We start from the raw sequence: 25,952 nt of genomic DNA, 5'->3' as shown, positions 1-25,952 counted from the left end.
TGAATGGGGCCCAGGGAAGGGGGAGTGTGGTCTGGGGATTTCAGCAAGAAACGTGTTCCAGGGCCCTTGTCAGTGTCCACTGTTCAAGTCAGAACTCGGAGAAGGTTAGAGGCTGTCCGGCCAACTCAAGCCTAAGTAGCAAGGGATTACTCCAAATTTAGAACGTCCAGGACGGAGCTAGGACATTTATGTGCGGTTACACCTAGAATAATGACCGAACGCAAACGATAGATAACATGTACATTTCTTTAGACCAATCCAGGCATATCAACTGCTCCTTCACATTTTCTCGTGATCCCACACAAAGTCCCTCACCCGTTCCTCAAACCACACCTTCTCCTTGTGCGACAGACGTTGTCCGCCGTGCACATGAAGTACCATAATCGGACGCACGCCTTCGAATCTCATGCTATTCAGCTCCTCCTCGTCCTTCCCTAGGTTCTCCTGCCCCGCAGCCTCCCTCCGGCTGCTGATCATTGCCTGCAATGTTGTCAACAGCAACTCCATGTCAAAATCGCCTTCGGCTACGAGCTTGAGTGTGGTGACACGGGGCCACAGGGAGCAACTCTGGCTTTTGAAAGGTGCACCGAGGAAGTATAGGATGATCTCTATGCAGGAGAAGTGGCTGTTCGTGATGGTCACCGTAGTACCGTCCCATTTGCAGACCCTAGGGATATGCTGCAGATCTTTGCTAGAGCACCCATTCAACTCTAGAGAATTGAAGGAAGGTAACGGTATGCCATGAAGATCACGGATAGTATTGCATTGGTGAAGAACAATCGTCTGGCAATCGTTATCGAGCACGGTCAAAGCATCAAAGCGTGTGCGCAGGATCACTTTCTCTGCCACAATTTTGTAGTCGACTTGGCGGCCGAAAAGCGATCTCAGATTCCAGTTATCGAGAGTGAGGCAAGGTATTGGCCGCGATACTGCCTTCAACGCCCGAGCAAGCGTCTCATTTGAATATCCATAGGCTAGAGGATCGGATTCATATGATATGATCATGTTTTCAATATGTGTCAGAATTTCGTGCATCCACCGTTGATCCGAGCCGCAAATCGCGTTCGTGTCGATATGAAGTGTCCTAAGGGCTGGACAGTCCAATTTCAAACACGGTTGGTTGAAATGACGATTGGCATCTCTCCCTCCATCTGTGAATCGTAAAAACTCGAGTTGGGGCGCATATCCTTTTAGTTTGTCGAGGTGGCGATGCGGCCGCGTGTCGTACGACTGGTATTCCTCATAGAACTTGGATATTCTAAGGCTCTTCAGTCTTTGAAGATTCCGTGCAATGACGCGGAAAACACGACAGACCCAGTCTACGGCATCATCAGGGTAGTGATTCAGAATTACGGTCAGATGGATTGGGTATCTGACGGTCTTCTTGAGTTGGGATTTCATCCACCGGAGCTCCTCCTGGGGAAAAACGCAAAAGATCCGAGTCCACAACTCGGGTGTAGAAGACACGATGTCTCGCCAATGTCTGCACACCAATGCCATGGTGTGAAGGAACGGTAGTCCTCCTGCCAGAACCCGGTGCTTGGCTTCAGGAGTTCTTATCATATCATCTTCGATAATGTCATAAAGTAAAGTCTTGAGGATGTTGCACACCGTCTCTGTGGGAAGCGAGTGGATGAAACACTCAGATTGTGACGTTTGCGACATTTTTTGCGACTGTCACAAAAATCCTAGTGAGATGAGGGCTTAAATAATGAGAGTAAATGGACCTACCTCGTCTGGACCAACGCAAGGGAGTGTTGATACGAGGTAGTATTGTGCAAGTTATGAACTCGTTTCGCGTGGATCTATATCAAGTAGATAGCTAACACAAAGTAAGTATAGGTGAATGTAAGTGGAAACTAAATGTCTTACCTCAGATCGTGCACGCGGATGCGTCTGAGGTATACGAGCTCGATACTGCGAGTATAAGTAAGAACGAATGCTCTTGTTCGTAGAGATAGGGTATGAGTCCATAGACAAAAGAAAAGGGGGGGTCCTGGTCTAAGCAGACAAAAGATTCAGCCGACATAAGTAATACGAAAGACAGACCATATGATCGAGACAATAGGTAAGCGAGAAACAATAGTAGCGCACGTTGTCGTCGCTGGACGTAGCGCACGCTTGACTAAATCCAACAAGTATATAGGGGCTAACCTGGTGAGTAGACGCTGTGGTTACCAACAAAGCTACTAGCGCGCGTTGGCATTTGCTTAGTCATAACTCGAAAGTTTGTTTTTCCGAGTCAATACACTAGCTGGATCACTGGATGTTGCTCTAAATCTAGATGAGCAGACAAAACTCAGCCGACGCCATGCTGACTTACAGCCAACATTAATGCACTTGACCCTTGCAAGCAATTTAGGCAACTTCTGCGGAGTTGGTACCCCACTTTTGTACCAGTCGACGCACGTTCATCGGTTTTCCGTAACTCAACTTCCGCCTGGCAGCTCGTTCGATAATCCGGTCCACCCGAGTACTACTTATGTGCTACATACAGCAGCAATATAATGATTCTGCAGTCATCCGTCACGAAATGTGCCATGAGCGCATGTCCGTGCTCACCCGCCAGTACTCGCGACTGCAACTTGACTTCCTACAAGTACTATAGGTTCACTGTTCGGATTTTCAAAGTTGTCTACCTTAGAGGGCAGACTTACTCTCAGTGCTGATCCCAGGCTGTCCACCGATGACGTTATGATTGGACACAACTTGAATAGGAAGTGAGCGTGAAGGGGGTACCTACGGCAGTTACGAACCTCCGATGAAGGCTCAAGATTGCACGGGAAAAGCATCGTGGAGAAGCAAGCCAAGCGCTAACATGTACTACCGCCTGAAGGGCCAAGAACTCGAAACTGGCTTGATATACTATTATATAGCAAACCAAGGTAAGGGTGGTATAATGCATCAGGTCCCTGACAGCAGGTACCGAGGTACGAAGGTACAAGCAAGCCTACCAAGGCGAAGCTGGCTATATCGCAAAGCAGTGAAGGAAGTACAGCCCATACGACCCGAAGCATATAAAAGACCTCCTTGCTGAGCCTCTGACTGCAGAACCTAAGCTCTACAATCCACTCTCAATCTCAAACAATGTCGCACGCATTCGTCAGAAACTTGACCTTTCAAGCGTCAGTGTCTTTGCACTATCACCCCGCATAGTTCTTCACCTGACCGTCTCGCAGAAACGACCTCGGCAAGGAGGTAACACTCATGCTCACTTTCGATGGCAACATGGAAGGCCTCTACGAGGACTTCTTTCCCGTAGTTTGGAAGTAAGTGCGCTTACTGTTGCCCCCGATGATTTCGAACCTTGCAATTTTTCAGGGTTAGCACATTCGGGAAGACGGGTGGGTGTTCCCACATTTTTGCTAGCCAATTGGCAGTTTACATATAATTCCTCGTCCTAGGTCCTTACAGGGCGCACGCGACCTACACGAGCCAGTAAGACAAAGGATGCAACTAGTACTCATGAACGTCACTTATTTGACGTATAGACTTGCTTTCTCCAAACCGCAGGTCGTGGATGGGAACATCATTGACGCTGAAACCTGCGTCAAGATCAATGTGAGCGCCTTTCGTCTACTCCGCAATTACTAGCTAACGCAAGCCACGATGTAGGACAGCGAGAAAACCTCTTTGACCGAGTCCAACAATGTCTTCCATTTCTCGGTAAGTCTGGCTTTCGTTGATATTTATCTCGACAACTCACAAATAACTCGTGTAGCCTCCTCAGGCGGGAACCTCTGGTATCCTGCAAGCGGTAAACAACACTGGGGCCATCCAGGACATTGCAGTCGGTTCGTGACCGCCATCTTCTCCTTTTCATTCACCTCAACGCAATTCACCTTCAGGCTTCATGAACAAAGGAGACGTGATGCCTACTCCTGCACTCTACTTCAATGAAGTTGGGTATGCTATTTTCCCTCCATTTCTCCTCCGAAGAGCTCACAGCACACAGAGATGGCAGTCACGTCACGGCTGAGTTCACTCCGGTTCTACGGGCCTACATCACCTCGGACTATCAGGAAACCGCAATCTTACGAGGTGCCATCGATACCCCTGCGGTCTGGTCACAAAACCTCGCCGGCCTTAAAGAAAGCACGACCTGGACCCTCACACGCGACCTCGCCTCTGGACGTTACTCGATCGTCCAGGCTTAATGAAGGAATGCGAAATTGGTACGCTTGAATATCTGCTACTCTGCGCGGTCTGGATCTCAATGTTTTCCCTTTTTTTCGTAGCAGCGTTCCGATGGGCTGACTCGGTTACTGGTCTTTATAAGGTCGCTCGTCTGTCATGTAATAGTTTGCAACAGTTGTACTGTTTTGATTGGTGGGCTTCTATCTATACATTCAAGTTTGGAATTCAACAGTCGATGTTAATATTTCATGAGAGGGAAGTTGCGCACGTCGAGATGTTAACTTTACGGTACTGTCGAGTCGTTGAACTGTCGAGCATTAATACTCTACTTGGCAGGCCTGGGTAATTCGCGGTCGCATACAGCGTGTGTGAGTCAGGACGAATAAACATATCCACGCCGTATGTAATGGTCGTTGATCGACCTTCATTCTAGACCGCCTTTGTAGCTGACGGTCCAGCAGGAGACATATTCCAGGACCCTTGCCAGTGTCGGAGAACACATGGACGCAAATGGACACTACCGGGATGAGGGTCGAATTGTGATTCGATAAGGACACAATTGGTTGCGCAGATGCGGGGAACTTGGCAGAGTTCGCCGTTAATTGGGAGCTCGTAGGTGTGCTCTGGGTCATAGGTCGAGGTAGATATTTTCTTCTTTGTGTTTGAGACGCAGGACTTTGGCCACGCGAATGGCTTCTGGGCGGAATCCTTGGGGATCTACCCAGTACCCGGCAGATGGCACTGGAGGATGGAACTAAGTGGCTCGCGTCACACCAGGAGATTCAAGCTGATTAAAACCAGTTTAGAACCAGGGAAATATTCGAAACCAAAAATGATACACATCACGGGCCAACAAATCCACAGCCTTTACGATGATCCCAGCGAATATGGCAGTTGTTGAACAACTGGGTGAGTTGTGGTGCCAAGTCCGTGATTGATTTTGCTGCCTCTAGTACTAGAGACAGGGTTATTGCTTACAAGGGCCTAATTATAATAAGGCGCACAGTACGTACCACTTAACAAGACACTGAGCAACGTGATCACTCGCGTGTCTCAACCACCCTTGACGAGCCCGACAACCTCAATTGCAAGATCTGCAAGGTACTGTCAGGCCGTTGACATTGAAATTCCTGGTGCGGCTTTAGTCGGAATGGCAGGTGAGGGTGCTATATCGACCCGTCCTTCCTTAGAGGGCAGACTAACTCTCAGTACTGACCCCTGTCCACTGGTGATGCTATGATTGGGCACAACTTGAATAGGAGGTGAGCGTGAAGGACAGGTACAAGGGGTACTACTTGGAACTGCAGTTACGAACCTCCGATGAAGGCTCAAGATTGCACGGGAAAAGCATCGTGGAGAAGCAAGACAAGCGCTAACGTGTACTACCGCCTTGTGGATCAGCTGGACACGGATACCAGAATTATCGGGCCCTCAGCGGCAGGTACTACAGAGACATTGAAGGGCCAAGAAGTCGAAACTGGCTTGCATATAAATGACCTCCTTGCTGAGCGCTCTGACTGCCGCAAACTCAAGCCCTATTCCATTTTTCCTATTCTGTCCATCACGTGTCTCATCATGTGTCTACTTATCGCATCGTCTCGTATCATCATACCTCACTCGTTGTTCTCAATCACAGTTTCATGGTCTCTAGTTATCACGCCGTCTCTTACGATAATTTTCCTAGCGTGTCTCTGTCTTAGGTACTACAATCATAAAGTCGTTGTTCTCAACCACTGAGCGTGTCTCTGTCTTAGCTTATATACAATCCACTCTCCATCTCAAACGATGTCGCACGCATTTGTCAGAAACTTGACCTTTCAGTCGTGAGTGTCTTTGCATTATCACCCCGCATAGTTCTTCACCTGACCGTCTCACAGAAACGACCTTGGCAAGGATGTATCGCTCATGCTCACTTTCGATAAAAACATGGAAGGCAGCCTCTACCGGGATGTCTTTCCCGTAGTTTGGAAGTAAGTGCGCTTACTGTTGCCCGCGATGATTTCAAACCTTGCAATTATTTAGGGTTAGCTCATTCAGGAAGACGGGTGGGTGTTCCCACATTTTTGCTAGTTAATTGACAGTTTACATATAATCCCTCGTCCTAGGTCCTTACAAAGCGCACGCGACCTACACGAGCCAGTAAGACAAATGACGCAAATAGTGCTCATGAACATCGCTTATTCAACGCATAGGCTCGCTTTTTCGAAACCGCAGCTCGTGGATGGGAACATCGTTGGTGCTGAAACCTGCGTCAAGATCAATGTGAGCGCCTCTCATCTACCCTGCGATTCCTAGCTAACGCGAATCACGATATAGGACGGCGAGAAAACCTCTTTGACCGAGTCCAACAATGTCTTCCATTTCTCAGTAAGTCTGGCTTCCGTTGATATTTATCTCGACAACTCACAAATAACTCGTGTAGCCCCCTCAGGCGGTAACCTCTGGTGTCGTGCAGGCGGTGAACAACACTGGGGATACCCAGGACATTGCAGTCGGTTTGTGACCGCCATTTTCTCTTTTTCATTCAACTCAACGTATCCCACCTTCAGGCTTCATGAACAAAGGAGACCTGATACCTACTCCTGCACTCTTCTTCAGTGGAGTCAAGTATGCTATTTTCCCTCCATTTCTCCTCCAGAGAGCTCACAACACAAAACACAGAGATGGCAGGGACGTCATGGCTGAGTTCATTCCGGTTCTACGAGCCTACATCACCTCGGACTATCCAGAAACCGCAGTCTTACCGGAACCCGTCGATACCCCTGCGATCTGGTCACAAAACCTCGCCGCCCTTAAAGAAAGCACGACCTGGACCCTCAAACGCGACGCCTCTGGACATTACTCGATCGTCCAGGCTTAATGAAGGAATGCGAAATTGGTACCCTCAAATATCTGCTACTCTGTGAGGTCTGGATCTCAATGTTATCCCTGTTTTCGTAGCAGTGTTCCATAGGCTGACTCGATTGCTTGTATTTATAAGGTCGCTCGTCTCTCATGTAATAGTTTGCAATAGTTGTGCTGTTTTGATGGGCTTCTATCTATATATTCAAGTTTGGAATTCAATAGACAATGTTTAACGTTTTACGACGCCAGATCGAGAGAGAAGTTGCGCACGTCGAGATGTTAACTTTACGGTACCGTCGAGTCGTTGAACTGTCGAGCATTAATACTCTACTTGGCAGGCCTGGGTAATTCGCGGTCGCATAAAGCGTGTGTGAGTGCGGACGGATACACATATACATATCTACGCCGTCTGTAATGGTCGTTAATCGTCCCGCTTTATTCGAGACCGCCTTTGTAGCTGACGGTCCAGCAGGAGACATTCCAGGGCCCTTGCCAGTGTCGGAGAACACATATGGACGAAAATGGATACTACCGGGATGAGGGTGAAATTGTGATTCGATAAGGACACAATTGGTTGCGCAGATGCGGGGAACTTTGCAGAGTTCGCCGTTAATTGGGAGCACGTAGGTGTGCTCTGCGTCAGAGGTCGAGGTAGAAATTTTCTTCTGTGTTTTAGACGCGGAACTTTGGCTACGCGAATTGCTTCTGGGCGGTATCCTTGGGGATCTACCCGAACCAAGTACCCGGTAGAAGGCACTGGAGAATGGAATTAAGTTGTTCGCATCACACCAGGAGATTCAAGCTGATTAAAACCAGTTAAGAGCCAGGGAAATATTCGAAACCAAAATAGCATACATCACTGGCAAAAACATTCACAGCCTTTACGATGATCCTCGTGAGATGGCAGTTGTTGAACAACTGGCTGAGTTGTGGTGCAAAGTTCGTGATTGATTTTGCTGCCTCGAGTACTAGAGACAGGGGTTATTACTTATAAGGGTGATATAATAAGGTGCACGGTACGTACCACTTGACAAGACACTGAGCAACGTGATCACTCGCGTGTCTCAACCACCTTCGACGAGCCTGACAGCCTCAATTGCAAGGTCTGCAAGGTACTACGAAGTCAGGCCGTTGACTTGAAAGAAGTAAGATACCGACCTCAAATTCTGCTCTAGTCTACCACGCCTCACTTTACTTGATTGCAGCCCCGATGATGGAAACGGAGCTCATTCCTGGTGCGGCTTTAGTCGGAATGGCGGGTGAGGGTGCTTTCCACCCGTCCTTCTGTTCTCCAGAAGCCGATGTGATACTCGGTGCCAAAAACCATACCCTGTTCCGTGTCCACTCATGGACCCTCAAAACGACATCGGGCTGGTTCCGATCCCTCTTCTCCATGCCCCAACAAAACCCACTTCCTAACAACCCCGATACCATCAATCTAGACGAAGACGCCTACACACTAGAGAGCCTCCTCCTTATGATCTGTGGTCTGCCAATCAACCCACTCACAACATATGACGAGGTTGATGCATTATTATACGCCGCGGAAAAATACGACATGCCGGGGCCTGTGTCGCTCGTACGCGTTCTTATCATGACGCCCCCGCTCTTAGATCAGCCTCTGCGCCTTTACGCAGCTGCAACCCGTTGTGGATGGGAAGAAGAGGCCAAACATGCGTCCGCGCAGTCGCTCGCTCTCAACATCTACGCACCAGAACATCAACCCATCCTCCGAAAACTACGCACGGGCGCTGTGCTTGACCTTTTAAACCTGCATCGCGACCGACGCGAGGGTATTAAGAAACGACTTAATGAGCAGCCGTTCGTGACAGGAAGCACGACGGCATCTTGCCCGCGCTGCAGGTGGATCATTGATCATCATACATGGAGAGAGCTCAAGTATAAAGTGGTGATGGAGATGGATGTACGCCCGCTAGGAGATACGGTTGTCGATATCGGACTGACGGAGTGGCCCGAGGCGAAGGCGTGTTGGGATGCCAAATGCCCCAACAATGACTGCACGTGTGTGTTGTACGACAAGGTCGAGACCTTGCGTCTTATTCGGGACTGTATTGACAGTCTTCCTAAGACAACATGAAACGCAATACCCTATAGATTAGTCTTGCAACAACGTTTGTATTAGATGAACGAGTTTGTGTCCTGGCTTGCTTCAGTCTCAAGACGCGCAACTCATCTGCACAGATGTGACTTGAAGAGGCTGTGAAGTGTTACGGTCAAGTCCAACCCGGCAAAACAACGTGAAGCTCAATTTTGTCCAAATTGGAAATTGCCACCATTCATGCTCGTCTACCATCGAGTCACCAATTATGCGTGTGCAAGTCTTGCAAGGGCTGCTGCACGCTGCCTGACGTCCTCTGCTGCACCTAGCGACTCGTCAAGCAGTAGCACTTCCTCACAAACCGACTCCATTTTCGCCACCAAAGAATCTCCTTGGGACCGTATTCTGGGCGACTCCATCAATGACATACCACCTATCCTCCCCACCCCAGCACGCAAGGGATTGCGTGCTGGCGGTTTAGAAACACCAGGACACACCCGCGCACGCAGACAAGCAATGACAGCCCGCGAAGTCAGCGCGTTTGACGAAATGTTCAACATGATATTCGACGCCGTCTCAGAGCAAAAGAACCCCTCCGCCAGGCTCTCACCACAGAAAGACGACCCACTCGCCGTCCTCAACGGAATAGGGCGCAAACCATTCGGCCAAGCCCCAATGACAGACCTATTCGGCAAACTCAGACGACACTCAAAACGGTTGAAATGGACGACAGAGGCGGATCAGGAATTTGATAAGAAGAAGGAAGAAATGGAGCTTTGCGATACGGATCAGCAGCTGCTTGAATGGGCTATGCGGGAAGTGTTTGGGCAGTCTCAGCAATACGAGGAACGTGCGCGGAATGCTATTGCAAAAGCTGAGGAGCAACATGCCCCAACTCCAGCGGCGTCGAACGCAAATGCAAACGCGAGCGCAAATCCACAACCACAGCTAACACAACCTGCATCTTCGCACCCTGACCTCCAACACCCGACCTATCCTTACCTCATCGCGCATCTCATGCGTTCTTTCCGTGACAAGTACCGTGACCCCCACCTCGCCCTCTCCATCTTTGACTACGCCCGCCATCTAAGCATCCCAAGCTACGTATTCGGGTGCACCACGCCCGCATACAACGAGCTCATAGAAACTCGGTGGTCATGTTTCCGCGACCTCAAAGGCGTACACGACGCCCTCGAAGAGATGCGCGTGAACGGTGTCGAGCCCGATGGCAGAACCAAGAAGCTCGTCGAAAAACTACGGCGCGAAGTAGGCGCACGCACTATTTGGGAAGAGGAATCTGTGTTTGGGAGTGGGGAGGTTATTGGGATGTTGGCTAAAATCGAGCAGCTTGCTATTAAGGAGCCGAGACGGAAGCAGGGGAAGGGGAAAGCGTCGGGCAAGCAGAGGGCGCCGGCTTTTGATGCGTGGAAGGGGGACGCGCTCAAGGAGGACCTTCAGGATGGGTATGAGTTTGGTCAGTGGAGTGGTTCTCGCAAGCCGAAGCCGAAGCCGAGGCGTCGGGAACAGGATTCAGAACGGACAGGGCTGGATGATTGGCTCGATGGCAAAATACCAGGCGAAGATCGTCTAGAATTCAAATAGCGTATTAACCGATACATTTTTTTGTCGTAATTAACCAAGGAGAGGTAGGAGCTTGTGCTACTCGCGATGAATGACAGTAGAGTTGGAGAGATGATAAATGATAGCAGGTACACTTGCGAGGACCGAAAGAAGAAATCTGTATGTACATGAATGCAATTCCAAGTTGGATGGTGGGTATAGAAAAAGATGGTGGATATACGATAGCATGGGTCACTTTCTGCTGCGAGATTTAGAAACGCGAGGTTGTGGGGGTGATGGTAGGCTGGCACCAAGGCCATGGACGGGAACATATTCCGTATCAATTTGATCGCACTTGAGGTGCATTAAAAGATTATAGACGAACACTTGTTCGTACCTGTAAAGACATCAGCACAGAGCTACAAGAATACCATCGTAATACGCACTGGGCATTTGTGAACACAACGGTCATAGACTCCGAATTACACCTCAACAAGTTCGGCGCCATCACCAACGCCAAATTCGCCGATGTCATCTTCGTCACCGTCTGCACCTTCTCCTCCAAAAAGAACTGCAAGAAGCTGATCAGGAAAACCACGACCCTTCTGTTTATCGTGGGCAGACGCCGGACAAGCTGTATGCACGTCTCAGGTTCGCGAGAATGCGTGATGCAGTCGTTGTACATCTCTTCAGGCACCAGTGGGTCGCATAGCTCACGTAACCAGAGCTTAAGCAACGAAGCCAGGACATGGGGATCATCAACGCTGTCAAGAGTATAATAGCCCCTATCAATGCGTAACTTCAGTTCCGACACGGAGTCACTATCGCCAGGGACGCGGAAGATGCCTTCCGCTTTCATGCCCCCGAGAGCAAGGATCCCGTCTGCGAGGAACGGGAGAATGATGGGGATCTTCTCGTGTGGGTAGTTGCGCTCTTGCAGGCGCATGGTTGCGTCCAGCGATTCCCCGAACGTGGATGGGTTGAAGGCGGCGTCCGATGCCGTCTCGATCTCTGCCATCGTCGGAGGCTTTCCGCGTGGACCTTTCTTTGAGATCGCAACTAGACGGCGAAGGCAGTGCTTGGCTATCACGTCAACCCTGCCCTCTTGCTGACCTGTCCGCTGTTGCATAAAAGAACGCAGGTACGTCTCAAAGTTTTTTGAGGGCGGGAACGCAGTGAGGAGTACGCAGAGCATCTGCCAGCCTTTGAAGACACTTTCTCTGAAACACTTGTGAGATCGCTGGACAACAAAGGTAGACGGATGACATACGTATTGGGATTCCCGTTGAGCTGTTTCATCAACTGACAATATATCTCATCCCTTAGCTCGCCATGAGCCAAACCCTCTCCCAGCAACCACCGTTCTTCCTCTAGTAGGCCGACGGTGCTCCCCGTGAGGGAGTGCGTAGAACCATTGTGAATTGGAATACCAGCCGATTTCTCACGTTCACGGTCGCCCATGATATGTTGGATAACCTTGAAAATCCGGACTGCATCGTTCTTGAGCGAGCGATTCAATGTGAGAAGTGGCGAGCTGAGCGGTGCCTGGATGTATGTCAACTAGCTGTAAGGACGAGAGACCGTCACCAACCTTTTGCCATGTCATCATTTGTGCGACGGGAACCTTGCGCCTGAATATGAAGCCAGTACGATGTGTCGAGAAGTATTGCCTTGCATAGTCGGATTCGACGAATTGTTGGATGTCTGACGCGAGGTCATGAGGAAGGACAGGGTATGTGCTGAGAAAGTATAAGACATATTCAATCCATGCATGTGGCGTACTTACCCAGATGCTAAAGTAGCAGTAGGGGCATGGGGAGTAGGCTGCCTAGTGATTGGAATCGGTTTTCCTCCTGCTGGGTTCTTGACGGCGCTCATGTTCTTAGTTGCCTCTGGATCGCAGGCAATCAGCCAAGAAAGTATCGGCAGTGAAAAGCGTACCTTTGTTGAGAACAGGGCTACTAATAGTCTTGCCGAGTATTGTGGGATGGGTCGACGTACTGCGTGTCATCCAGAAACTATTACTTGCGGCCAGTTTGGGAGTTTGAGGAACCTCTCGTTTCTCATTTGCCTTCTCTTTTGGAGAATGGCTTGTGCTCGGCCGTGGTTTATCCATGGCTGGTGGTGATGACGGTGCTTGCCCGTGACCAGTGTCAGAAGCAGCTCGCCGCTCAGACAACGTCAGCATTTCCACAGCCGCGTTGAGACTCTGCGGGATGGGGGGTCGGTGTGATACATAAGAGGATGATTTGGCCCGCGATCGCGATGGTGAGTTGTCATCAGTATCTGAAGCTAGGCGTTTTTCTTTCTCCTTGTTGCGAGGGCTCGATCGTGTGCTTCCGTTCGCTGCGACTTTGGCAGGTGGCGTTGACAGTGATTTTCGCGAGGTTGGTGTAGAAGGTTCAGTTGCATAAGGGGATGCGGGTATAGGGGGTAGATGATGTCCATTTGTCCATCCACGAGGGGAGTTTGCGTGACCGTATTGGTCTGTGGTAAATGAGCGCCTTACGGTAGGAGACTTCTTGGTCGGGCTAGCCCCAGAAGCTGATATCCTTCCTGGCGAACTCCGTGCTGATGACAACGAATGTCGCGGCAACGGAGGCTCTTCGTTGGAACGGGGTGACACATGGCGTGCGTCTTTTAGACTTGCCTGTGATCGAGTCCGAGTTCGACAGGGGGACCGACCTGGCGCTGCGGTGGATTCCTGGACTTCAGGATTGGTTTTGCGCATGCCATTCTGCGAAAGACGACGACCCAGGGCGGATTGCTGTAGGAGAAGTGTTAGCTACACTTGTAAGAAGAATCAGTTAACGTGAATGCATTACTTGAATGATAGTCAAAGGAATGACAAAACCATCTGGACGTTCCCAGACCGTCTCCCCCGTCTTGGTTTGATAGTAGTATGGGATTCCACCACGGGAGTCATCACTGAGCTCCCACCACTCTCCCTCTGTGCTCGGAGGCAAACTGCACAAACACAGGTAAGAACAGAGCTCAATATTTGAAATTATGACATCACGCACACAAACGTACCAGCTGGTGGATCCCAGCTCACTTGTCCAGTGGCAGGGCACGCGAAGAATACAGTGCTAGTCTTTTAAAAGTGCGTTCTAAACATGAAACCATGTCGACGATCGAGACGAGATGAATACCTGCGGATCTACTAAAGTCACCCAAAAATTGGAGCCCCATCTCGCATCCTCTGCGTCTACACGGCCAAAACTTGCTGACGGGCGGGGACTGCGCATGGGTTCCCCATTGACGTTTACCTGGGGTATAGCAGAAGTGTCCGTGGTATGTCCATTGGTCTTTGCGTCTAGATCGGTTGCAGAGGGTGCCTGTGACCCAGGGGCTGTCTGAGTGTCTGATGACAGAGAAAGTGGTTTCAGATCAGCGGCTATCTCGCCCACAGCAACGGCCATGTTCAAGAAATGGCGCCTCTTGACGATTCAAAAAAGCGGATGAGCTGGAGATTTCCCAGGCGCCAAAGGGACAATAATCGATGGACGTAATGAGCACCAGGACGACGACGACCACGAAAACTGAGTTGATTTCTCCAATCGAAAAAGCAATAAGGAGACAACCAAAAACTAGGAAATCAAAGAAGAGAAAATTGAAGGTTAACGGGTCCGACGCAGTCAACGTTTCGACTATCGCTTAAAGATAGTAACCCCCTGCAAGGCCGTAATCGATCCTCCCGAATTCGGAACAAGTGTATCAGGTCAATATAAGTTTACAGCAGTTCATTTACGTTGCTGTAACCAAACGTTAACCTCATCCATCAAGAATTTTCATTGACAACCAGCTCGTGTCCTAGCAGGTCCTAGCTAGTCCAATTTCTTTGCTTTCTCTACAAATTTCCTCAACGTCGCTACGTCCACCTCGTCACCCGCTATCGACTTTTCAATCCGCTCATATACTTTCGCTATACCCCGGTACACGTCCCCCTCACCCCCACCAACAAAGTCAGCAATTTCTTCCATCTCTCCAATCCATCTGTACGCTTTCGGTAGCATGGGCGGTACAGCCTCAACCAGGCGGTTCAACAAAACAGGCTGGGACATATGTAGCTCTCTCATGAGAGCATCTGCGGTCGCAGGCGACGATGCATGAGCCGCTGCCTTCCGTCAATCACTCGTTTTCTTCACAAGGAGATAGCAATCACCTAGTACCATCGTGGTATACAAACCCGTCGTTCCCTTTGTTATTCCCTGTTCAACATGTTCAAGCAACGTACAACTTATTCGTCTGCTCTTTCACTTACAGCATATGACATCTTGAGTGCGCTAGCGTCCCCGACCCCGACCCCTTCTCCTTTCAGAGGAGATACTTTCAACCCATAGTTCGACAGCGCAGTGAATTCATCCAACATCTTCCCGTCTTCTGCTGATGCATAGAATGTAGGATCATAGTTGCCTTTCGGGGGCCCTCCAATAATGCCAGCATCGACAAACTTGACACTCGTCCCTGCAAATAGGGCCGCGATACGCTTTACCGTTTCCGGGTTCACAGCGTTGCAGTCCACAAATGTTCGTGGGGAGGGAAATGCGCTCCCATGTTTGGCAGCAGCATCCTGTATCTTTTCGGCAAACGACACAGCGTCCCTTGGTGGCAAAATGCTTAGAATCCAATCTGACTTGAGCACAAGCTCATTGATGGAAACGTTAATCATCCCTGCATCTTGGGCGCGCTTTCGCGTGGCTTCAGAGCGGCCATCAAGATTGGTGTATACTGTACAGCCGAAGCTGACTAGGCGCTTCGCCACGGCAGAGCCCATGGCCCCAGCGGCGACTACTGCCAGACGCGGCATTGCAGACGACATGACTGTTCAATCCAAATATCATATCTTGTGAAGATACCGATAGCAGTTAGCTCTATTTATAGTCATCGACAGTTATTTCTGGAACAAGCCGAATGAGGCCCGCTACGGTCCGTTACTTAGCAGTCCAACGCACCTGATAGTTCGCACATTGAGCTACGTATACATCGCATGTTTGAGATCAATATATTGACGTCGACAGTCTTTGGCATGACATGGTTGCTACCATCGCTCTGCCACGCCAAACCTTGACTCTACGAGTACCTTGTGTATGACTACTACTGTACACGAGTGTCAGAGAATATCCTTCACAACGGCTTGATTGTTACTATTCACTCCCTACACTCAGGAACGCATTTCCTAGGTGCTGTTTTGGCTTCACAGTTGTCGGGATAGCCCTTTATATCTTCGCCTGTCAGTCATCACCAGCCCAGTCTGCTTGAGCAGTCGCAAGATGGGTAGAAGCTCTAAATGATCGACTGTACGTACCAATAGTTTAAATGTGAAGCGATGTGTTCTTACAATCGTTGCCCCAGACTGTTCCTGACTCGAACATCGCTTAATTGCAGCGGGTGCCTAACCCCTGAACTTCTGAATCCCCCGCCAAGATTTCGCTTTTCTGCCAGTTCTGTGGTCCACTTTTCTTGTTCTTTCCGCATCGGATAACGGAGAGCAGAGTAGACGCTCGTTTTCGTTGTCGATCTCCAGTCGCATACGAACAAGCTAAACCGTTCGATGACCTAGGGCATTATAAGGTCTACTACTCGCCGTGGTCCAGTATCTGTTCTCGGATGACTCCCGGCTTTCATCTAGTCAGGTCTTATATTCTCATCATCAGCTCGGTATGTATGTTCTCTGGTCTGGACTAAGCGACAATTACATCTCCCTAGCCATTTTCTGTAACGCATGACTACAGTAGGTGTTTCTTATGCTCATCGCACGATTCACTATGATTGGACACTGCAGTTTGTTATCAGATATTTGGCTACACATTACTGATCCCTATATATAGCCCCTAGAGTTATACTTGTAGATCAGCCTCTTACTGTCTCAAGAATCTTATGCTCTTCCTCGTTGCTGTTTGACCGCTCAGTGTTTACCGTCAAACATGACGGCTTTCCACTTTTGTTTAATGATCAGCCGAGCATTAATCTTCTGTCCACCGTTACGCTGCTGTTACTGTAACTATTGTTCCTCGCCGACTACCCAAAAGAATACATCCGTCGGGTACTGACTTATGTCAAGACCTGCACTGAACAACAATAAGCTGCCTTCACTGTTGTACCGCTCCTCCTACGACAGTTACAACTCGTAGCCGTAGCAAGGCTACCACCACAACAAGTGGAACCCTTACACCTGCTGTTATTTCAGATCCATCACAACCCTCAACAGGGTTAACCTCCCTAAATATCTCATGTCCACCCTCGCTAACAAACACACATATATCCTCACAATCAGAATCATCCAAATCCGACATCTCCACCACGGCTATGGCTTCCACGACCAAATTTGCGTGTGTTGAACAAACTTCGGCAAGCAAACCTCCGTTTCTTACTGCAGGGCAACTAACTCCTGAAATCCTACGTACTTGGGAGATGGGCTGCATGCAGTTCTTCCTGCATAAAGAAACAAAGGACGAAGAGAAGGTCAATGATGCTCCCTATTGTCATACCCGCCTTTCTCGACAGTATGCCCTCCCGCTGCCTCTGCACTGTGTACATCCGACTTTTATCTCCATATCTTTCAGCATGTATCCCATCGCATCCAATTGTGATAATGCAGTTAATACTTCCCAGCGCTCAGATCTGGCCGACAGCTATATATCCTTCTCGTGTCGAGCAGGTTCTCCAGCACATCGCAGCCTCACCATTTAACTTGTCCTGACGCATTTATCTTACTGCAATGTCACCGATTCATTTCGTCGACTCCCAAGATCTGCGTGTGCACCAGGTGCAGCCAAATTTCTTTCTTCTCGCGTCTCAAACCCACTACTAATTCTGCAACCTTCGGTTACCTTCCCCTTCCCCTTCCAAAGCGCATTTGCATGATAATATTTTTGAGATGCATTCGCAGCCTTGCTTCCAGCGCGCTCTCATCTTTTGCGACGATCGGGAAAAGTCAATCTGGTGCCGGGCAAATGGAGGCATTCTTGTCTGTCGAGTCTCGACAACGTGCTTGAATTAGTCTGTTAGCTTGTCCCCATGGCAGCCAACCCCGTCACTTTTTTGGGCGATGCAACACGAGTCTGCGCACTTGAAGCTTTGCAATGCAATACTCGGTCGCACCTAGTTTGTTATGACAAACAGGACCTGAGGATGCTGATACTAATACGCAGTTGAATTTCACACGATTCCGTTGACTGAATCCCCTGGACTTCGAACTACTTGTCTTGGAAGTCCTCTCGCGAGCGCTACATATGAATTCCATTCACCCATCTATGCTAATTGTAAGTGACCTGAACTAAATTTATTTGTCTTAGGTAGGTGCCGGGCCAGTGGGCCTAGTAGCAGCGTTGACGCTCCGCCCCCCTCCAAAACATCCTTTCATCGATAAAGACTCGATACAAACCAAAACCCTCGCATCGCACAGCGTGGTTCCGGAATCTGGGTATGTTATCTGCTACTTCTGAGATATCGGACCGTGGTCTTATTGAACTCACAATATAGTCACCCTCCCTCATCGCTCGTAGCGAAACGTGAATGGTAAGGCTGCTTGCAAATATCTTTTTTTCGAATCTCAAATCAACTACTAATGATGCGACGGAGTTTCCGCCTTCCCAGGCGCGTTTTATCCAAACACCTATGTGATCATTTTCACAAGTGCCACAGCCTTGCTTACAGCGTCGTCTTCCATCTTGGTTTTTCGGCCAACTCCCGGCCCAACTAGTTTTCGGTGTTTCTCGTTCGCTAATCAACCTCCCACATCGATTCGTTGTCGTAGGTGTAGAACGACGAGATCAACACCACAGGTAGGATTCAATCGCTCGAGTGTCTTTCCATCTTGTGTGGCAATCGGGAAACGTCAATCCGGTGCCGGGCAAGGCCAGGCGCTCTTATCTGTCGACAGCAGGCTTGAATTGAGTGAGGCGCTACACATTACCTCTAGAGACTCGGTTAACCTCACCCACCACCCCTCTCTGCCTCTCCTAAACTTCATTCACAGTTTCCATATCCCCACTCCCCGCCTTATCCCACCACTCAGCCCACTACTCATCCTGTGTCGTTTTCTTCATCGCGCAAATCATGGCCAGTAACTGGGAAGGCCATATTTGATTTCTTGAAGAGGCTGAGGATTGACAGGTGTGAGTTTAGTTTTCGGGGAGGGGTAGTCTCAGCGCCTGCGAGATCGGCGACTTGAAGTTTTTGGGAGTGAGGGACGCTGAGGTTGTTCGTCATAAGCTTAAGGCAGCATTCAATAGACCGAGGTGCCTTCCTGTTTAGTGTTGGGCAGGTGACGTCAGACAGTCCCGGACAGACCGCTGTCGTACCGCTGTCGGCGATGAAAAGACAAGACACACAAAGTCATCCACCTGTAAGTAGGTCAGCTGCCGCGCCGCATAACCGATACACCAAAAGGGAGAAATACTGAAGACTTAGTCTTCAGTACCAGCGACAGTATATGTATTGATTATGAGAACTCAAGTAAGCCAGTGTGCTTACACCACCTCGCAGCTGGAGTTATCCGGGTTCAACATAGTGTCACAGGCACGCTGTTGTTGGTCAACGACACTGTCGTAAAACACGTCGTCGAAGCATTTTACAAGAATTTGTTCAAACGGCCCGAAGGAGGGCGTGATAATGAACTGCATGAAAACAGCCTCAGCAGTGAACAAGGCTGCGTATTGCGTGAGTCCCGCTCGAGCAGCGAATTGTTTCGAACTCCTACAAATTGGTGTAATTCTATATCGTAATCCAGTTACAAACGTGATACACCAGGGATGACTTGTGCGTGTAAAGAAAATATGAGTGAATACTAAAGAGGGGATATTCGGGTTACTACGCGTCCAAAAATATTTTCGAGAAATACTTCTTCACGCCTTCTGCACCATGAACAATCGCCCCAACCATTCCGTCTGGCCGTATCACAAACACCTTTGTCTTGCCAGCTTCCACGAGGTAAGCCGAATGGGCATGGCCATCCTGATCAACAAGGACGAGGTCCGCAAGAGATGCGACATCCGTCGCTAACGCCAATGAGGGCAGAACGACTGCCGAACGCACGACACTTTTGTCCAATGCCTCCAGTGCTCCCAAGATCGGGCTAGCATCAGCGAGACTCGGCACGAACACAAGCACCGTGTGGTACCAGGGTCTGTACAGACCAAAAAGCGTCTTCACATCGGATTCTCCGCGCCCCACCTGGAGCATATTGGGCGCATCAGGCGCCCTGTCTCCAGCCTCCAGATGCCCCTCGTAATCCTCCCCGTAGGCGTTGATAGGCCTGCCCTCGACTGGAGGCACAAACTCATCCAGGACGATGTTGCTGAATCGGCAATTGATGCCGAGCATGAAAAGCTTCGGGGTTCGTGCGAGCGAGAAATCTCCTGAGATTGCCTTGTCGAGAATCGTGGTGGTCATGTCGAGCAACTCAGAAATGACAGGCAAACGCTCGGCACTGTATGTCTCGAGAAGAGACTTGTCGGCGAGTCCTTTTTCGACGAGCGCAAGCTTCCATCCTATATTGAACTGGCGTAGAGCACGGTTAGCTGTGTCGTACATGCTGGATCTACCTGACTTACAGCATCTTGCACACCTGAATTGAGTCCCTGTTCATAGACAAATGAGTAATTATTTGCACCGATCAAACCACCATACCTGGCCACCCATTGGACTATGGACACTTGAATATGTGTTAGAAGCAGCTTATGAAGAGCCTCGGAAGACATTCAAAGAGAGACATACTGAGCAGCATCTACCACCACTCCTATCAACACGGCTACACACGTCTAAAATCGAACCACATACCGCCTGCAACAAAGACTCGACCCTCGCTAAACTTATCCACCATTCGGATATTGGCTCTAAAGAAATTCGTGAACGCGTGTCGACACCTAGAGGAATACAAAACGCACTGGAATGCGCTCATCCAAACCACCTTGTCGAACGTGATCTCCGCTGGTATTAAGGACGTGATGGTCTCGAAGACAAGCTCCTCGCTCTGAGCGAGCTTCGGCATGTCTAGTTCAGGGCCGAAGAAAAAAAATTGCCAGCCGTCCTCTCCAACTTCCTTTGTTGGCTGCAACAACACGCTGTAGGTCGTCAATGCACCGTCAATACACATCTCTAAGCCGCAAGAGCAGAAACGGAACATACCTTCGTTCAGCATAGTTTCCAAACTGGTGCCAATGCTTCGAGACTGGATCAGAACAGCTTTCAATCGAGAACGTACAACATGAACACACCACTCTATCAATACTATCGCTCTTCAAACAGATATCTCCGGTCAGAAGTTGGTCACCGGGTCTAGTCTCGCCCAAAAACGTGAGCCCAAGTTGCTTGCGCACGACACCTGCGAACCAAATTCAGTCTCGTTCTGTTGTATTTAACCATATCTTGCCTTTAGCGCCATCAGCACCGATCATCCACTTGGTATTGAACGTCTCTAATATGCCGTTCTTCGCGAGAACAGCAGTAATGCCCTCGTCGGACTGCTCAAATGAGCACAGTTCTGTTCCCATCTCGACAGAGCAAGAGAACTTCGCAAGGTGGCCTTTCAGAATTACATCTACGAGTTGTTGACCCATCATCATGAGGATATGCTAAAACAAAACCCAACAATCAACATGAAGACTCGAGCATTGAGCAGACGACAGTGTTGCGCACAAATGGTACCGCAGGGTTAGGTTTCATAGTCGGGAGTAACTGGGGCTGTATCAGAGGCTCCATCGTCCCGGGCTTGTACGAACGGACGGGAAGGGCTGGAGTCGCCAGATTGTTGATTTCTGGGACATTCAGGAAGTTGAAGAGTTCGAGGGACCGTGGCTGTCCGTGCGGTTAATGAGACCATAGGGTGATATGAAAAGAATATATATATAATATGACGAACCCAGTATGCGGCACCACGCTGTCCGATGCGAGGGTTAGGGTCTTTGTCGATGATGCGAACTGGGATGCCGTTCTGGAGGAGCGTCAACGCTGCTACCAGGCCCACTGGCCCGGCCCCTACCTAAGAAAGAGAAATTCAGCAAAGGTGCTGGCTTCTATCATAAGCAGATCACTTACGATTAGCACAGGAGGATGAGTGAAATCCATATGTAGAGGTTGTTGAGTTCAGAAGTTGTTGGGTTAGCACAGAGAATTCATGGTGCCCTCTTATACAACTTGGAGCCGAACCTTACTCAATTCCCTCATCTGATGGCAAATGGCATGCACAAACGCTTCCTCGCGCAAGGCCTGACCGCTAAGTGCAAACAAAGTTTGAACACCCTCCATGAGTTAGCCCGTGACAACATTCACTTACTCGCATGAACTCCCGATTTCGCTCCCGGACAAGGTCCGAGTGATAGCAGGAAAACCCTCCTAGGCTAAATCCGTTCGTCGTAAATGCTCGCCAGCCTCTCTCACAAGTCTCTAGAAGCCCAGTGCAAGGCTGCCGAGGAGTGGTTTGGGGTTGGTTGGACGTACATCGTACGGCGGTTGCAAGGGATCCCGAAAATTATGGAAGCTGCTTGGAAGCCACACTGTGACCTTGTCCGGGAGCGAAATCGGGAATTCATGCGAGTAGTGTGAATGCTGTCACGGGCTAACTCATGGAGGGTTTTTATTGTTTGAACTCAGGGGTCAGGCCTTCAGGCCTTGCGCGAGGAAGCGTTACGGCCAGACGGAATGGTTGGGGCGATTGTTCATGGTGCAGAAGGCGTGAAGAAGTATTTCTCGAAAATATTTTTGGACGCGTAGTAACCCGAATATCCCCAGATCTTTAGTATTCACTCATATAAATTTCTTTACACGCACAAGTCGTCCCCAGTGAAAACCCACTATGGCGTGGTACGATGGGTTCTGATTATTTTATGTTTGTACCGTAACGGTTGATATGGCCAGATCAGGTAGATAATGAAAACAACATTCGCATTGCGTCGTACCTTTCGATCCTTCTAGGCCTTAGCATCTGCAAAACGACGAAATGAACGCTTAACTTACGCGCGTTACGAACACTTACGACTTCAGTAGCGCATTCATGCGATTGGTGGAAGGTCAAGTCCTGACTAAATCCACAAGAGATGCCGATTTGATTGAGATTATCATATCTACAACTTGAAGATAACTCGTAAGATAATGATCTACTAATCAACGAGCTCCGCTACGAAAAAGTTGATGCAATTTGTTCCACCGAGTTTGCAATGTCAAAGAGCTCCTAATATCCTCGCGAATGAACTTCAGGAGTCTCTCGTACATTGCGTGAAAAGTAGTGTAAGTAAAGTCAATTTGGTTGAATTCACCAGTCGCAAACTCTTGCAAACTACAACATGCCGCTGTACCAGAGATCGCCATGATGTTGTCGAAGCCACTGTCCGAGTCGATGAATTTGCCGTAGCCATCACGAAATGCCGCACACTTTGCAATCTGGATGATTGCTTCGTGCTCGAACGGGTACCGCAACTCGTGGCCATCAATCTGTTGATAATTTGTCATCCTTCGAACAGTAGCATTCGAAAAATAGTACATACTTTCACTGATTCACCAAATATAAAATTGAGGGAATTGTTGCTGGTGAGGAAATCGATGGTCGACTTGATGTGATTGGCCTGGACCACCGGGTCCGCCCAGATTGACATTTGGAGCCGGTATAGGGTTTCGACGAGGTCCTGCGCACACTGCTTGAAACGATTGAGTATTGTCGACATTGGTGTGATGACAGTCTTATATAGCCCGGATGCGTTTTCGTCGATCCAAAGTTTGATCAAGTGTTCTAGTAGCTATCCCATTAGTAGTGATGTTCCGGCCCGGCTTGGCCCAAAAGCCACGGCTTTGGCCTGGCTTCAGACGGCTCTGGCCTGCAAAAAATCCAAGCCGGGCCAAAGCCGCAAATGACGGCTGGCTTTGGCCTGGCTCTGGCCTGAGCCGCGGCTCGAGTAGGGAATTTGCGATTCTGACAAGACTCACCTGCCAGTGCGCGCCTCAGAATGCAAATCGCGACGATTCACACTTCGGGCGCCAAATGCTGACGGACGGATTCAGATGGGCTCGTGTTTCCTCATGTGTTTCTTTCGCTGCGTGAGAGAGGAGCTGTCCAGAGTACGATCCACGAGATCGATGAGCATATCATATTTTGTGAAAACTACGACGACGGGAACTTTGGACCAGGGTTAGCGGTCACCTGCATGGAGCGATAACAAACGAACTATTTCCGAGTTTTCCGTCGCGCTTCAATGTAAGGAATGCCTCCGTGCCAGTCTCCAATAAACGCCCGCCTGCATGGGGTATTTCAAAGCAGTGTTAAGATGATGAGCAGCCTACCGCTTTGTCCACTCCGAATGCCTGATTGATCAGTGAAGACCTGCCAACGCCCGTCTATTGTAAGCAAAAGTGTGAATTACAAGCCTGAGAAGCAAAAGTCGCACTCTCAAGATCAAAGGTTGCAGGGTTTTGGAAGATTTGAGGCTGGATGTGTGCGACGGCTGGTACACGGGCCCCGCTGGGGTTGTTCAACTTGATTCAATTTGGCACGAGTCCGTTCGACCTAGCCAAGCAGACCATTCCAAATTTGCGCGCCAACGTTGAAAAAACTATCAAGGTAAGACTGGCGCAAGCAGTAATTAGTAATTGTAATGTGACGTTGAGTTGTATTGACCATGCGGATCACAAGAGCTGAATTGGTTGAAGCACAGACCGACTTGTAAGTTGTGTGTGTTGGTCCTCGTTTGTTTGTTTCGAAGTTCAGCATGTGTTATAACTTATTATGAACCAAATTATATACCAAAATTTGGTGTCAAAATGTTCATTGTCGTTGTCGATGGTAGAGGCTAGGAGCCGCGGCTCAGGCCGTCGGCTTTGGCTTTTCAGAATTCCAAGCCGGGCCAAAGCCCTGGTCAGGCCGTCAGTTTGGCCTGGCTTGGCCCGGCCTAATTTGGCCCGGCTTGGCTCGGCCCACGGCTTGAAGCCGGGCCATGCACATCACTACCCATTAGCACGTATCCTAGCTGTAGCACCAACGGGAAACTCACCTTCGCCAATAACGGACGAACACGCATCAGTCAGAGCAGCTTGTACTACACTTAATCGACTCGACGAATCGTGGAAGCCACATCGATTAAGTGTCTCTTTGATGATGGCGTCCTTCGCGTCCTTCGTAATGATTTTCAAATTGTTTTTGTCGATTAAAGGTACTGTTGTGGTCGTGGTGCTGGAGCGGTCCCCTTGACTGTACTGGCGACCTGCACGGACTGACGTAGAGCGTTGAGAGGTAGTAGCGATTGGCGTAGTTTCCGAATCCGACAAATGTGACTCCCTTGGGGGTCTAATGGGAGGGAGTTGGTACCATCATGTAGTCGATTTTTGTACACCCGTCGTGTTGTCTCTCTAATACATGAATAAGTACAACTCGGAGGATATAAATATAAGGCTCACATAAACAACACCATCCGTATACTCTTGGCGGGATTTCTCTCCACCGCGAAGCGGTAAATAAGCATACACCATGCGATACCGAGACGCGGTATCGCCCGAAGGTGCAAATGATCGCTGGACTCGATCAGGCCCCGGCGCGCGAGGGGTTGTCCCAGAGAAGTGTGATGCCCTTGGTAAAGGCATGCTGTCCTGGGAATTAGGCGGCATTGAGCTGTAGCCATCGTGCGAGAAAACAGGGGGAGGATAGATGTGAGGGGGCAATTCAGGGATGCCCATCGACTCTGGGATCTCTGATGTGCAGCCCAGCTGATCTGCTGATGAGTGTCCAGCGACATTCAGTCCCGGTTGTCGAATGATGGGCACGTCCTGTCATCGTGCAATAAGGAGTCAGCATACGAAGGGGGGGATCTAAAGGTGTGACTTTCCCGCACAACTCTTCGGCGGCCTCTGGTTTGGCTTGCGGGCATGGTGGTCACTTGCAGAAACAATCAATAAAGAGTGTCTGTAACAATCATCCTCGTAAGGCAAAAAACAAAGTTCACGAAGTGCTACATTCAATGGTAATCGTAGTTCTACAAACTACAAATAAAGACGTCAACACACCAAATCGTCGAAAGTAGAAACACAAATTTGCATATGTACCACCTTACAGTTATCTAACCCTATCATTCAGGCTACATCCTATCAATAGATGAGCGCATGCTGCCACATGAAACAACGAAGCTTACCTTGGTATTGGTTAATAAAATTAGACTCCTACTTCGATACCCTTGGCCCTGTCGCCAGCTCATACTCGGAGCGGTCTCCGACAGATGATTGACCAAAACTGGGAGGATCTCTGATGGAGTTTGCGTCGGCGGTGTGGAACTGACGTACCATCACAAGGTCAGATGATCAGCAACTCCATTATAGATATTGTAACACTTCCTAGTCATGGTGTGCTGACATATTCAACGTGTATGTTGCC

General features: G+C 49.3%; 8 protein-coding genes across 8 annotated transcripts; 4 read left to right on the top strand and 4 right to left on the bottom strand.

Moving 5' to 3' along the window:
• Positions 1 to 105: 105 nt before the first annotated feature.
• Positions 106 to 2,135, bottom strand: DEU56DRAFT_823546 (uncharacterized protein). Its single transcript, XM_041354207.1, has 3 exons — positions 2,000 to 2,135; positions 1,732 to 1,962; positions 106 to 1,674 (listed from the first exon to the last, which is right to left on the bottom strand). The coding sequence occupies exon 3, from the start codon at positions 1,663 to 1,665 to the stop codon at positions 280 to 282; it is 1,386 nt and encodes a 461-aa protein (XP_041204809.1). The 5' UTR covers positions 1,666 to 1,674; positions 1,732 to 1,962; positions 2,000 to 2,135; the 3' UTR covers positions 106 to 279.
• Positions 2,136 to 3,062: 927 nt separating this feature from the next.
• Positions 3,063 to 4,377, top strand: DEU56DRAFT_823540 (uncharacterized protein). Its single transcript, XM_041354206.1, has 8 exons — positions 3,063 to 3,125; positions 3,180 to 3,269; positions 3,322 to 3,344; positions 3,405 to 3,438; positions 3,492 to 3,561; positions 3,616 to 3,666; positions 3,722 to 3,794; positions 3,940 to 4,377. The coding sequence occupies exons 1-8, from the start codon at positions 3,088 to 3,090 to the stop codon at positions 4,155 to 4,157; spliced, it is 597 nt and encodes a 198-aa protein (XP_041204808.1). The 5' UTR covers positions 3,063 to 3,087; the 3' UTR covers positions 4,158 to 4,377.
• A 1,302-nt stretch (positions 4,378 to 5,679) lies between these two features.
• On the top strand, positions 5,680 to 7,230 carry DEU56DRAFT_823534 (uncharacterized protein). Its single transcript, XM_041354205.1, has 9 exons — positions 5,680 to 5,960; positions 6,015 to 6,107; positions 6,160 to 6,182; positions 6,243 to 6,276; positions 6,330 to 6,399; positions 6,454 to 6,504; positions 6,560 to 6,632; positions 6,687 to 6,744; positions 6,799 to 7,230. The coding sequence occupies exons 1-9, from the start codon at positions 5,923 to 5,925 to the stop codon at positions 6,995 to 6,997; spliced, it is 639 nt and encodes a 212-aa protein (XP_041204807.1). The 5' UTR covers positions 5,680 to 5,922; the 3' UTR covers positions 6,998 to 7,230.
• A 635-nt stretch (positions 7,231 to 7,865) lies between these two features.
• On the top strand, positions 7,866 to 9,200 carry DEU56DRAFT_823528 (uncharacterized protein). The gene is made up of 2 exons (XM_041354204.1): positions 7,866 to 7,949; positions 8,006 to 9,200. Exon 2 carries the CDS (start codon positions 8,192 to 8,194, stop codon positions 9,077 to 9,079), a length of 888 nt encoding a protein of 295 aa, XP_041204806.1. The 5' UTR covers positions 7,866 to 7,949; positions 8,006 to 8,191; the 3' UTR covers positions 9,080 to 9,200.
• An 80-nt stretch (positions 9,201 to 9,280) lies between these two features.
• DEU56DRAFT_743291 (uncharacterized protein) lies at positions 9,281 to 10,642 on the top strand (the record flags this gene model as incomplete). Its single annotated transcript, XM_041349000.1, has 1 exon — positions 9,281 to 10,642. One exon carries the CDS (start codon positions 9,281 to 9,283, stop codon positions 10,640 to 10,642), a length of 1,362 nt encoding a protein of 453 aa, XP_041204805.1.
• Positions 10,643 to 10,747: 105 nt separating this feature from the next.
• Positions 10,748 to 14,338, bottom strand: DEU56DRAFT_560286 (uncharacterized protein). The gene is made up of 9 exons (XM_041346811.1): positions 13,753 to 14,338; positions 13,624 to 13,694; positions 13,426 to 13,567; positions 12,542 to 13,367; positions 12,387 to 12,492; positions 12,192 to 12,339; positions 11,871 to 12,145; positions 11,047 to 11,820; positions 10,748 to 10,997 (listed from the first exon to the last, which is right to left on the bottom strand). Exons 1-9 carry the CDS (start codon positions 14,020 to 14,022, stop codon positions 10,853 to 10,855), a joined length of 2,757 nt encoding a protein of 918 aa, XP_041204804.1. The 5' UTR covers positions 14,023 to 14,338; the 3' UTR covers positions 10,748 to 10,852.
• An 89-nt stretch (positions 14,339 to 14,427) lies between these two features.
• Positions 14,428 to 15,410, bottom strand: DEU56DRAFT_872986 (6-phosphogluconate dehydrogenase C-terminal domain-like protein; the record flags this gene model as incomplete). Its single annotated transcript, XM_041355824.1, has 3 exons — positions 14,428 to 14,717; positions 14,766 to 14,811; positions 14,865 to 15,410. 3 exons carry the CDS (start codon positions 15,408 to 15,410, stop codon positions 14,428 to 14,430), a joined length of 882 nt encoding a protein of 293 aa, XP_041204803.1.
• Positions 15,411 to 19,289: 3,879 nt separating this feature from the next.
• DEU56DRAFT_892181 (FAD binding domain-containing protein) lies at positions 19,290 to 21,865 on the bottom strand. The gene is made up of 12 exons (XM_041356315.1): positions 21,641 to 21,865; positions 21,465 to 21,584; positions 21,242 to 21,400; positions 20,976 to 21,177; positions 20,821 to 20,927; positions 20,732 to 20,766; positions 20,491 to 20,667; positions 20,384 to 20,439; positions 20,321 to 20,330; positions 20,234 to 20,258; positions 20,158 to 20,184; positions 19,290 to 20,104 (listed from the first exon to the last, which is right to left on the bottom strand). The coding sequence occupies exons 1-12, from the start codon at positions 21,668 to 21,670 to the stop codon at positions 19,415 to 19,417; spliced, it is 1,638 nt and encodes a 545-aa protein (XP_041204802.1). The 5' UTR covers positions 21,671 to 21,865; the 3' UTR covers positions 19,290 to 19,414.
• Between the last annotated feature and the right edge of the window lie 4,087 nt (positions 21,866 to 25,952).

The sequence above is a fragment of the Suillus clintonianus genome (genome assembly GCF_016758775.1).
Source record: "Suillus clintonianus strain FC179 chromosome Unknown DEU56scaffold_82, whole genome shotgun sequence".
NCBI classification, from domain to species: domain Eukaryota; kingdom Fungi; phylum Basidiomycota; class Agaricomycetes; order Boletales; family Suillaceae; genus Suillus; species Suillus clintonianus.
Note: the sequence above shows the minus strand (reverse complement) of the source record. Positions and strands in the feature narration are given on the sequence as shown.

Coding starts and splice junctions, on each gene's coding strand:
- DEU56DRAFT_823540 (XM_041354206.1), top strand. CDS start 3,088: ATGTCGCACGCATTCGTCAGAAACTTGACCTTTCAAGC. Junction 3,345..3,404: donor TAGCACATTCGGGAAGACGG/GTGGGTGTTCCC, acceptor TCCTCGTCCTAG/GTCCTTACAGGGCGCACGCG. Junction 3,562..3,615: donor AAACCTGCGTCAAGATCAAT/GTGAGCGCCTTT, acceptor GCCACGATGTAG/GACAGCGAGAAAACCTCTTT.
- DEU56DRAFT_823546 (XM_041354207.1), bottom strand. CDS start 1,665: ATGTCGCAAACGTCACAATCTGAGTGTTTCATCCACTCGCTTCCCACA.
- DEU56DRAFT_823534 (XM_041354205.1), top strand. CDS start 5,923: ATGTCGCACGCATTTGTCAGAAACTTGACCTTTCAGTC. Junction 6,108..6,159: donor GTCTTTCCCGTAGTTTGGAA/GTAAGTGCGCTT, acceptor GCAATTATTTAG/GGTTAGCTCATTCAGGAAGA. Junction 6,400..6,453: donor AAACCTGCGTCAAGATCAAT/GTGAGCGCCTCT, acceptor ATCACGATATAG/GACGGCGAGAAAACCTCTTT.
- DEU56DRAFT_823528 (XM_041354204.1), top strand. CDS start 8,192: ATGATGGAAACGGAGCTCATTCCTGGTGCGGCTTTAGTCGGAATGGCG.
- DEU56DRAFT_892181 (XM_041356315.1), bottom strand. CDS start 21,670: ATGGATTTCACTCATCCTCCTGTGCTAATC. Junction 20,928..20,975: donor CGGTGCTGATGGCGCTAAAG/GCAAGATATGGT, acceptor TTTGGTTCGCAG/GTGTCGTGCGCAAGCAACTT. Junction 20,767..20,820: donor GCGATAGTATTGATAGAGTG/GTGTGTTCATGT, acceptor CCAGTCTCGAAG/CATTGGCACCAGTTTGGAAA.
- DEU56DRAFT_560286 (XM_041346811.1), bottom strand. CDS start 14,022: ATGGCCGTTGCTGTGGGCGAGATAGCCGCTGATCTGAAACCACTTTCT. Junction 13,368..13,425: donor TTCCTTTGACTATCATTCAA/GTAATGCATTCA, acceptor CTTCTCCTACAG/CAATCCGCCCTGGGTCGTCG. Junction 11,821..11,870: donor CTCAACGGGAATCCCAATAC/GTATGTCATCCG, acceptor CAAGTGTTTCAG/AGAAAGTGTCTTCAAAGGCT.